Genomic DNA, 11353 nt, shown 5'->3' on the forward strand with positions numbered 1-11353 from the left:
GGCTGGCTGCAGTGGGCAGGCACGGTCTCCTTCGCCCCGGCATTCCAAGGCCCTGGCCTCTGGACTTTGCTGGAAAGCTGTCCCACCCAGCCCTGACCTGGCAGGAGTGGATTGGCAGGCCCTTAACCAGCCGCATCCCTGTCCCTGCTCTGTAGGGGGCCCCACTGCACCCAGGTCATCCCTGTGCAGGGCCGGGTCACCTCCCTGAACCTCAGCCACGACCAGTTACATCTGCTCAGCTGTTCCCGCGACGACACACTGAAGGTCATCGATCTGCGTGTCAGCAATATCCGCCAGGTGTTCAGGTACCAGCCTCATGCCTGCTGAGCCATTGGCCATGGCAGCAGCCTCTGGGCCTCTCTGTCCCTGTCAAAGGCCCTCCAGGGCCCTGGCAGCTGGGGTGCCCTCTGGAGGCCACTCTGGATCAGATTGTGCCAAGGTGCCCAACTCTTGACAGAGAGGAAGCTTTGGTGCTCCTGGCTGGGGGGCAGGGACTGGGGCCTACCTCTATTTTGATCCCAGACCCTGTCTGTCCTCAGGGCCGATGGCTTCAAGTGTGGTTCTGATTGGACCAAAGCTGTGTTCAGGTGAGAACATAGGGCTGTTCCTTTGCGTGCCCCACCTGGGGTGTGGGTGTGGGTGTGGGTGTTGGGGTCTCTTCACCTCGGACCTTGTTTTCTCCCTTACCACCGCAGTCCGGACAGAAGCTATGCACTGGCAGGTTCCTGCGATGGAACCCTTTATATCTGGGATGTAGACACTGGGAAACTGGAGAGCAGCCTTCGGGGGCCCCACTGGTGAGCCTGGCCACCTCTCCACCCCACCCCTCCAGGGGCCAGTGCCACTGTGGCCCCAGTCCTGTTAATGCTTGGGATCCTGTTCCCACAGTCCACCCCACCGAGCCCTTCACAGTTCACAAAGTGCCTTTCCCGACGCACACACCTGGCTCGTTCTCACCCAGCTCTGGGAACCCATTTTACAGATGAGGAAATGGCTCAGAGATGGGCCTCAAACTGCTCAGGTCCCAGTAGTTATGGGCAGAACAAAGCTGCAGGCCCAGCTCCTGATGCCCCCTGAAGCTCTGCCTTTCTCTCCTCAGCACTGCTGTCAATGCCGTGGCCTGGTGCTACTCTGGGAGCCACGTGGTGAGCGTGGACCAGGGCAGGAAGGCTGTGCTCTGGCACTAGGGCCAGGACTCACCTGCCTGGGCTGGAGCTCCAGTCCACAGCCGAGGACAGCTTCCCAGTGCTCCACGGGTGGACAGCGGGGGCAGAGGGAGTGGGGGTGGCCTCAGGGGACTTAGTGGGGAGGAGCGCAGCTTGACAGGATTTGGCCTGTTTGTTTAAAAACAAAGTGTGGGTTAGGGGAAGTACAGTATTTTTTATAATTTTTTTTTTTTTTTATCTCATTCTTCTGACTTTCTCCCCAAAAGTGAAAAAAGATTGCATCTCAACTGGTGTTTGCTTGCCTCTTTGCAGCATTTGGGGTTCAGAGACCCCTTTGTGCTGGTGGCTTGGGTGCAGGTGCTGTTCAAGTCCCACCGTGGAAACAGCCCAGAAGCAGCAAAGGGCAGGGGTGCTTGGAGCCCTGGGAATTTCACCCTTGGTCCAACCTGGTCTGGAGGCAAAATCAATATGTCAGGCCCTCTTAGGGCCAGGCCCTGGGTTGGGGAGGCTCCTTCTTTAGGCGCTCAGAGTAAACAGGCTGAAGAAGGGCTTCAGCACGGAGTACAAGTAGGGGCAGCCCAGCAGGGCCCTGGGGGAAAGGGTCCTCAACCAGAAAGTGATTTCAAAGTGCCTGGTAAACCAGGCCTGCCTTTAGAGTGGGGCCACGTTTTTCCTTCAGAGGCAGAGCCTGGGCCGGGGCGGGCAGTGGCCTCGGTGTGTCTGTGCTTTGGGGAGGCAGCGTGGGCTGGGCCTTTGCTTGCTGTAGCATCAAATTTAATCCACACAGTAAGTCTCTGAATGAGGCAGACCAAGAGGGCAGAGCCTGGGCACTATACTTCCTTCCCTAGCCCATAGCTGGGCACTTGCAGGGAGGATCCAGCAGGATGGCCGTGCCAGTCATGAGGCAGCAGAGGGGACTTCTGTCTCTGAGTGATGGGGCTGACCTCTAGGGGTCTGTTCAGCTGAGATTCAAAGGTGGTTGCAGACTCCACTTGAACTCTTAACTTCCTTCCTTATCCCTTTACAGAGTCACCTTTGGAGATTGTTTTGGTTTGCTAAAGCTGATGAAATGCTATATACCAGAAATGGACGGGCTTTTAACAATGGGGATTTTTTAGCTTACCAGTTTATAGTTCTAAGGATATGAAAATGCCCAAATTAGGGCATCAGTAGGATGATACCTTCTCCCCAAAGATGGGCTACTGGCGAGCTTGGGCTCGGCTCCTCTGTCAGGTAGCAAGGCACATGGTGATGCCTGCTGGTTCTTCTCTCCTGGGTTTCATTATTGCCAGCTTCTGTCTTTGGTGGCTTCCTCTCTGAGCTTCTGTGTGTTTCTCTCTTTTAGCTTGTCTCTCTTAGCTTCTGTGGTGCCTATTTTCTGTGTTTTTCTCTGAATTTCATCTCTTATAAAAGGACGCCAGTAAGGATTAACTGAAACAACCTAATCAAAAGGTCCCACCCACAATAGGTCTATACCCACAGGATTGGCTATATTTTCTGAACATGGTCTTTTCTGGGGGTACATACAGCTTCAAACCATCATAGGGATCTTTCCTAGGCCCCGGGTTTTAGAAGCCATTTCTGGGATGGGCAGCAGAGAGTTAAAGAGAATGGTCTGTAAGCCAGATTATCTGGGTTCGACTCTCGGCTCCACTAGTATTCAGTAGCTGAATGATTTGTTTTAGTCTCATCATCTGTAAAAAGGGAAAATAGTACCTCCCTTAAAGGGTTGTAAAAATTAAATGCATTAGTGTTTGTAAAATTCCTGGCACACGCCAGTGCTTTGTAAGTGTTGGCTAAGTACTAAAATCTAGGCTCTGCTGACTCCCAGATCACTTGCTGCTCTTGGTCCAGGTGTGCCCTGAGCTCTAGACAAAGTTTCCTCTTGCCTCCTGAGCATCCACGTTCCTGCTGCCTGTGAACTCTTTCCCCAGAGCCTGGTGCTGCTCTTGTCTAATGCTCCACCCCACCCTGCTGCCACTATAGGCCTCCCCTTAGACTTGCTGCCTCCCCACCCTATCCCCTCCTTGCCATGGCCAGAGTGACTTTCTCAGGTGTCTTGGTCACATGTGCAACCCTGCGAAGTTACTCTGTTGCCTTCAGAGACAGTCCTTGGTGTGAAATTCAGAGCCCTGTGGATGAGACTCTGCTGGCCTCTCAGGCTGCCCCCTTGCCTCCTTGCCATTCTAAACGTGTCTTACACAAGCTTTTCTCTCTGCCCAGAATGTTCTTTCCTACAAGCCTCCAATTCACATTTGTCCTTCAGTATTTACTGAGTTGTTCACCCACCGAGAGGTGGTCCCTCACCTGTCAGGCTGGGCTGGGCCTCCTGGACCCTGTGCTCCCCTCTGTTTATATCTGCCTCCCTCTGTTTTAGTCAGGGAGCTCTTAGAAAGGGGCAGGATGGGAAGAGATTATTCTCTGGGATCAGGCCTGGCACAGAGAAAGCGTCAGGAAATGCTTATTAAATGATTAAATTCTCTTATTTAAGGACTTGGCGCCTCTAACAGTTTAAGATCCTAGGGTTCCAATATTCTTCAAATCTCAGACTTCTCAAGGTCCCCCATCCCTGCCTCCCCTCAGCCCTCATGCCCTGGCTCTCGGTGGCCACCAGGGGTCACCAGCTGCCTGGTCTCTGCTGTGGCCTTTCTCTGCCTCCTTTTCATTCTCTCTGGAAAGGATCCACCATCACTGAGTGTGTATGTGTAAGGCCCTGTGCTCAGCTTTTCATGCAAAATTTTATTTATCTCTTGCAATCCCCTGGTGATGTAGGTATTATCTCTATTTTACATTTAAGAAAGTTGAGGCTTGAGAGGTTAGGTTATTTAAAGCACAGCTAAATGTAACTGTATTGTATTCTTTCTCTTTTCACAAAATGTCAGAGAATCCAGGCTGCCAGCTGCGTGGGGCGTGCCTCCCTTCCCCAGTGGTGTGCCCTCTGAGGGGAGGCGATTCTAGTTTTGTGTCTAACCTAAATCCCTCCCTCTGTAGCTTCTCTCTCTTTTCCATTCTGGGCCTCTGTGTGCCTGGGCCTGATCCTAGAGGCCGAGGGTCCCTTGAAGTGGGGACGTGCAGGACCACTGGATGAGGTCACCTTGAATTCTGGGAAGTGGTTCCCAGCTTCATCCTCTGGGGCAAGTACCTCCCTGTAAGCGCTTCCCCCACCTCAGAGGATTGTAATGAAGACTGCTTAGATGACCCAGAAGAGGTATTCAGAAGTGATCTGAGTTGATTCCTGGGACAGTGACCCCTTTCCTCCCCTTAAGCTTTCCTTTCTACTTCTTGGGAGGAAACCTTACAACACACTTTTGGGGTGGAGTTGGCCTCACATTGGGGAGCACATACACAGCTTAGCTTGCTTACAGGTCCCCCCTCCAAATAGGAGATGTGCTCCCCGGAGGAGCAAGTCTGGAGGGCCAGAGTCAGGCCAAGGCATTCCAGGGGATGAGGCAGGCGTGGAGGAAAGGGGCTGACAGACTGCACAGGGGATGTGTTCAGAGGGGATGCCAGCCAGGAGGGCCACTCTTTCCCGTGGTCTTTGCAGTGCCTATTGAGTGGAGGGAGTGGGAATTGAACCTTAGGGCCAAGAGCTTCTCCAGGCTGTGCAAGTTCCCTCCAGGTTTTCAGCAGTTGGGCATATGGGGGTTGCTTGCCCAAGTTGGGCCCCCCAGTCAAAACTGGAAGGTCCTTGCTGTGCACACAATCTGAGAGCTAGGGAGGGGGCAGGGGCTTACTCAGGCCCCATACAACAGATCTAGGATAAGAATCCAGGTCCCTGATTTCCTCTTTTCCAGAAACTCGATTTGGGTTCTGTAAAGAGGGCCTGGCAAGGTCTTCTGGTTGCCCACTTCTAGGTCCCAGTTCTGCTTTCCTGACAGATCTTGGGCAAGTCACAGTGACTTCCAGTCTTTGATATCCCCATCTGTGAAACAGGGATGGGAATCCCAACTCTCTCCCTGCCCAATGCTCTGGGTTTCACCCAGAGCATTTCCCAGGACTGTTCTGCAGCCATGAATAGCATGTCCTCTGTCTTTGCTGCTCTAAGGCCTCAGTGAGCCTGAGACCCTGGGAGGGAGGACTGACAGAAAGCCCTTGTTTTGGGCCCCTGCTGCCCCTTGATTATCTTACTGTCCAGGCAGAAGTGCCTTGGCTGAGCCTGCTGGTTCCGTCTCCCCCACCAGGTGTGAGCCCCTCGTGGTGGGGATGGGGTCTTGTCATCTGTGTCACCAGTGTCCAGAGGAGGATATATAGGGCAGTAAGTTTGCTGAATTACAAACAGCAATTGAACAGAGGTTCTTGGCCCTTAAAATGTTCCCTGGAGAAAATCCTGATGGCATAAGCTGTGGATCCTGTGAGATTTAGATACACCATGTCTGGGCACAGGCTGTTTTCTTTCTCTGGATGTACATGCACTAATAAAATATTTTTAGTTTATCCATACATTATCTTACTTTATCCTTGTGGATCTTGGGAAATTTATATGTATCTTCTCATCCCCACTTTACAGATGAGGAAGGGAAGGCTCAGAAAGGAGAAGGGACAAGCCACAGCTAATCTGAGGTGGCTCAGGAGCTGGAGTCTCGCCTTCTGACCAGGTGTCCAGGGCTCTTTTCCGGCCCCTTGCAGGAGCAAGTAGGTGAACATAGTGAGGAGGAACTTAGGGTGTTAGTACTCAGTGTGAGTGTGAACCCTATTCATGGGTTCATTACTGTTCTGTTTCAGGATGAAACATTCCAGGAAAATATTCCCAGACTAGAGATGTACTGTATGTGTTTCTCTGGCCAGTGGGACCAGGGGAAATAGCCTAGGAACAAGACGCTCTTTGGCTTTCACATGATGCTCTTCAGGTCAAGGAGTAACAAAGCAAACATGGGAAAGAGTTTAGGAGGAAACTTTAAGTCTGGCAGTGTTAAACTGTAGGATTTTGGGACAAATCACAATTCTCCTGACCTAAAATTTCTTTAATTTGGTTGTATTTTTGTCATGAAAAGCAACTTCCTAATGAACACAAGTAGACTCAAGGCAGCCAGATTTTGTCATGAGGCCAGTCAGGGCTGGGTAGTAATTGGCCCCAAAGCCAAAAGTTGCAGCTGGGATCCTTGTGCAGTGAACAAACAATGTACCCTGGGATGTAATTTCAAACTAGATGAAAAGGGTTTGCTTTGTCCCAGTGTAAGGGAGTCCAGTGGTTTGAATTTTCTTCCCAATTTCTTGCCCCCCCAACCCCCAAGAAGTCTGTGTATTAGTAAGTCTGTTCTCAAATATTTTGACTTTTTGTGTGATATTCTCACTCTGCATCCAGAAATTGAACATATCCAGAACAAGAGTTGGATAATCCCTTGGAAATCGTCTCATTCCACTCCCTTTGAAGCTAGGGATATGGCAGCCCAGAGAGGGAAGGGTCATACATCAAGCAGTGGCAGGACAACGGTCAGGTGACATCCTCCCACCTGCATCTGTCTGGCTCGTAGAGGTGGGCTGGAGTAGTGGGTCAGAGAGAAAAGGAATCTAGGGATGTGCAGTGAATGTGTGGCTTGACTGCATCACAGTTCCTGTGACAAAGGAGGTCAAAATTTAGCTATGACACTAGGGTGGAACTACTAGCTTAATTGTCCTCAGCAGCAGTCTCAAATGTGAGCAGCTGTCAGTGGCAGGGCAAAGTAGAAGGTGGGAATGGTATTTAATGTGTATGGATAGCCCTTCTTTTATTTATGGCAAAGCACTTTCACACACATTCCTTCCTTTGGGTCCCATGACATCCCTGTGTCTTCCTGCAAAGGCTGAAAGATTATCAAGGATTCCACTACTGAAGGTGAGAATATTGAGGATGGAGAGGTGATGGGGAGGAGTGGTTACAGTGACCACCCTGTGGTACACACTATATATGGTTTTGGATCTGTAGCATTATACTCGGGTTTAAGATGAGGACACTTAGACTCAGTTCCCATGGCTTTCAAGTGAGGAGCCAGGATTTAAACTCGGATCTTTTGACTCCAAAGCCCATGTTGTCAAGTCATATGCTGTTGGTGGGAATGTCAACTGATAAGAATTGGGGGGTGGGGGGGCAATTTGGCAAAATCTATCAAAATTAAAGACAGGAATTTATACCCTAAATTCCTATATGTGGAATGAACAAATTTATAAAGAAATATGTACAAAAGATGTTAATTTCAATTTTCTAAAAGCAAAAGGTTGGATACAACCTGAATGTCCATCACCATAGGAACAGTTAAATTAGGGTGTATCCAAACAGTGGAATGCAATGCAGCCTTCAAAAGGAATGAGGAAAACCTTAATGTATTATATAGTCTCAGTTATGTAAAAAAGTAATGTGTGCATGTGTGAGTTTTATGCATGGAAAAATGTCTGGAAGAATACATACCCCACTTCTGCAGTGCCTGGAAAAAGGAGAGCTTGTGAGGCAGCTGAGCCCTCATCCTTGCTGTGGCTGGGTGGAAGCTGAAGGGACTCAGCCTTTTAACTGGGAATCCTCTATCCACCCCCTAGAACCAATAAAATATCTTTCAGCATGACTCTGCAGGGTGGAGGTTCAGGAAAGGGGAGAGGAGTCTAGAATGCTCACTTTCCACCACCCTATGAGGAGTCTTCAGTGGCCTTCTTCTTACCCCTCCTGCAGTGGAATCACAGCTTCCTCCTCTGCTCACCCAGCAGCTGTCTGCTCCTCTTTTCTAGCATATGTACTGTTCTCACGTGTGTACCCATCTTTTCCCACTGGGAAAGGACCTTGAAAACAAACCGTAACTTTTTTAGTATGTCTAGCACCTAGGATATTACACTTGGTACATGGGAGTATCAGTGAATGGTTGTCACATGGATTGATTTACTTCTCCCTTTCTATATCTGTTATATGGTTTAAAGAAGGGCCCAAGAGTGTTTATAAGAAGCATTATTTGGAAATATTTGTTTACCCAAATCTTTTTATACTAAGGAAACAAAAACTTAATTACACTTTTTTATTATTCAACATTTTATACATAATAAATACAAACTTTTTACAGCCACTGTAAAGAAAGCACATCTGCACAGAGGCACACCCTCCAAGCCTGGCCCTGTGCAGTGTGAATGCTGGATTACGTATCCTGGACGGAGGGCTTATTTTTTAAATGGAGGCATTTTTTTTTTTACAACTTTGTTTTTTTAAAATAAAATTAGCAGCTCTTCCAAAAAATATGTAAGAATATAACAAAAGATTTCAAATAACCTTCTGAGAATGTGGAAAACCCAAACTCAAGGACAATTTGGCTAGCTAAAGAGAGAATATGAGACTGGGTGGCAAGAACTTGTTTTAAGCACTCACTGAAAATTTTTAACAACTTGCCGGCAAACTTTTAAATCTTAAAAAAAACAACAACAGCCTTTTAATTTCTTTTTTAACTTAACAATAAGTTTGATAAACATAAGCAGACCTCAATAGATCAACAGGTTAAGAGATACAAAAAAACAAAACACAATCCAAATCACAGAGAAGATTCATCAATAGGTATTGAAGTGATCAAAATGACTAACTGAAAATTTCTTCAACTTTGACCTTATTTTGGTCAAAAATCCCATGGGGATATTTGGCGAGCATTTCAAGTTTTAGAGATTTCTAGGAGGGATGGATTTTTCAAAGCATACAACTTTTGAATTAAAATCTGCAAATTTGTCTGATTTCTTAAAAAAATACAAAAGCATCTGGCAACTATCCCTTAGTCCCTAGGTAATGCCTTCCCTATACTCCATAGGAGGTGGGACATCTGTTAAAGGTTCTGACCAGCTTCTGTGGGCTCACTAGTTTGCTGAGAAAGCTACTTCTGGTTCTCCCTGTGACATGGAGAACTTGGCTTTTCATCATCAGTTTGCATTTGTGCGTGGTGTGCAGTCCCTTTGTCCTTTTTCAAAGGAAACTGGTTTCCTCCATGAGCCCACAGGTTCTTCTTCAAGTCAGTGGGATCTGGAAAATGGCGTTTTCCACAGTGGGTAGCAGCTGGTTGGACCAACCACTACCTGGGACAGTGTACTGGCTTGGGAATAAAATAATACTAGGGGCCTCTCTGGAGAAGTTCAACTTATCTAGACATTCAGATTCTAAGTGTACTGGCTGGAGTCAGAAGAGTATATGCTGCAAAAACTAAGGTGAAAAATACCCAAATACAAAAGAACATTAAATCGGCTCATTTCAGACCTGGAAGCTCCATTTCTGTTTTAGCCATAGCCTCCTTTCTATTAATCTATGTGATGGACAAGATGTGGCTACTAGTCCAGCCCCTCCATATTAGCTCCACTAATACTAAATGAATGGCATAAATATTAATACAAAAGACACTGTTATTGTTTTAAATCTGTTAGTTGTGGAAGAGATGTGCATTAATGCAATTGGCGCTAAATTCAGGGCAATTCACTTCCAAGTTTCAGTTTCTCTGGGCACTAACTGCGGTAAGGAGCCAGTTTCTCCTGAAATCCCTCCTGTTCCCTTTTGTCGCCAACATGATCTGATTAATACTTAATCAGATGAGCAAAAGCCACTTGAAGAAAGATGAGAATCGTTGCCACATCTTTGTGGCCACAGTAATATACTGTACACGTGCACATGATCAGTATCTGTGACTGTGCCCTGGAACGAAGCCTGGTCTTGAGTCTAATATAAAAACTGGCCACTGGCTGCCCCTCTCTGCTTCTGGGGCCTGCCGGAATTTGTGCTATGGTAGGACAGATGACATAGAAAATGACAAGAAAAAGGCACAAAATATTCATAAATGTAGGAGGAGTCCACCAGGCCACCCAATCACATACAGTCCTCCTTGGGTTTGCTCTGTTCAAGAGTCATCATCATGCAAAGGTGCCTTAAAAACAAGACTGGCCAAACTCCAAGCCTGGCCTTGATTGTAGCAGTCATGGACAGGCTAACCCGTCATCACACCAGAGTGATTTCCACATCCTCACTCTTCTCTGCAGGCCTTCGGTGGTTCTGTGTAGGTGGAGGGGGAGCTGCCCGGACCTGAGCAGGGAAACAATTATACAGGTTGGCAGTCAGCTCTTTAGTGCCCAAAGCATCCCCCAACTCCAATTACCCATGTAATCAAGGACATGGGCACTCTAGGGATCTCAGAAATGCTCTGAGCACACACTTTCAATCTAATTGTCACTATGTGCCACGCTAAGAAGGAGTTGCTGTCCTGGATGAAACATAAACTCCATGAATCAGGTTCTTGCCCGGGCCAAATGCTTAATGGGCACAAGAGTGCTGGACAGAAGAGTCACTATAGCCCTACAAGCCGTCTCCAAATCAAAGGCCTAGAAGCAAAAGAGAGCAATGCTTAGAAACACTTCAGCGTATCTTAGGAGGAGAGATGCAAGAGATAAGGCTAGAGAGGTAGGCTGAAGTTAAGTTGTGAAGTGCCTTGTTAAGCCATATTACGATATCTGAGCTTTATTCTGAAGACAAAGAGGAGTCTTTGGTGGATTTTAAGCTAGGGAGCAAGCAGTGTCAGATCCGTGAAAAGATGACTGGATTAGCAGCTTGAGGCAAAGATCCAAAGTGGGCGATGACTCTGGGAGGCAGGTCAGGGAGGCATCAGGAGTGCCAGAGCACTGGCAGGACAGGGTTCCATTCACAAAGACAGGCAATGCAGGAGAAGGAGCGCATCTGTGAGGGAAAATAAGTAGCTCATTTTTGGTTTTGGGGGGTCTGGGACATATAAGTTAAGATTCCACAAGTCTGAAGCTCAGGGAAGAGATTGGAATGGCAGTTATAAATCTGGGAGCTGCGGGTATAAAAATGGTAATCAAAGCTGTGGGAGTAGATGAGACCACACAGGGAGAGTAAGTTCAAGGATTAGAGAAGCATCCCAGGGACAGAACCCTGAAAAGCACTGGCACCTAACAGATGGACAGAGGAAGAGAAGCCTGCAAAGGTCAATGAAAAGGAAGAGCCAGAGAGTTAGAAAACAAACCAGGAAAGTGTGGTAGAACAAATCAGTCCATTTCTCTACATTATTACTGTTACTTATTAGTCTAATCTACCTTCACCTCTTACTTGGATCACTGTTCCAGCTTTCTAACTGGTTCCCATGTCCATCCTGCCACCTTCAATTCATTCTCCATTTAGTTGCCATAGCAATATTTAAAAAATGCAAAACTGGTCCCATCACTATCCTGCTTAATGGTTAATTTTATGTGTTAACTTG

General features: G+C 47.6%; 2 protein-coding genes across 7 annotated transcripts in view; one reads left to right on the forward strand and one right to left on the reverse strand.

The window, feature by feature from the left end:
- The window catches only part of ATG16L2 (autophagy related 16 like 2), a 30280-nt gene that overhangs the window by 12354 nt on the left and 6573 nt on the right, over positions 1-11353 (forward strand). For 3 of the 6 annotated variants that reach the window (XM_037840536.1, XM_037840538.1, XM_037840537.1), the window contains 4 exons: positions 156-305; positions 540-587; positions 696-797; positions 1100-1453. In XM_037840536.1, the coding sequence (XP_037696464.1) occupies positions 156-305; positions 540-587; positions 696-797; positions 1100-1187 (388 nt within the window). In that variant the 3' untranslated portion in view covers positions 1188-1453. Of the gene's footprint in view, positions 1-155; positions 306-539; positions 588-695; positions 798-1099; positions 1454-11353 lie in introns of those variants that run through there. The other 3 variants (XR_005217481.1, XR_005217482.1, XM_037840539.1) reach the window with 2 other exon arrangements.
- FCHSD2 (FCH and double SH3 domains 2) overlaps positions 8126-11353 on the reverse strand; it is a 442594-nt gene continuing 439366 nt past the window's right edge. Inside the window, exon 20 of the mRNA XM_037840535.1 lies at positions 8126-10164. Within this exon, the coding sequence (XP_037696463.1) occupies positions 10081-10164 (84 nt within the window). The 3' untranslated portion in view covers positions 8126-10080. The remainder of the gene's footprint in view (positions 10165-11353) is intronic.

Source organism: Choloepus didactylus, chromosome 6, assembly GCF_015220235.1.
Source record: "Choloepus didactylus isolate mChoDid1 chromosome 6, mChoDid1.pri, whole genome shotgun sequence".
NCBI lineage: Eukaryota > Metazoa > Chordata > Mammalia > Pilosa > Megalonychidae > Choloepus > Choloepus didactylus.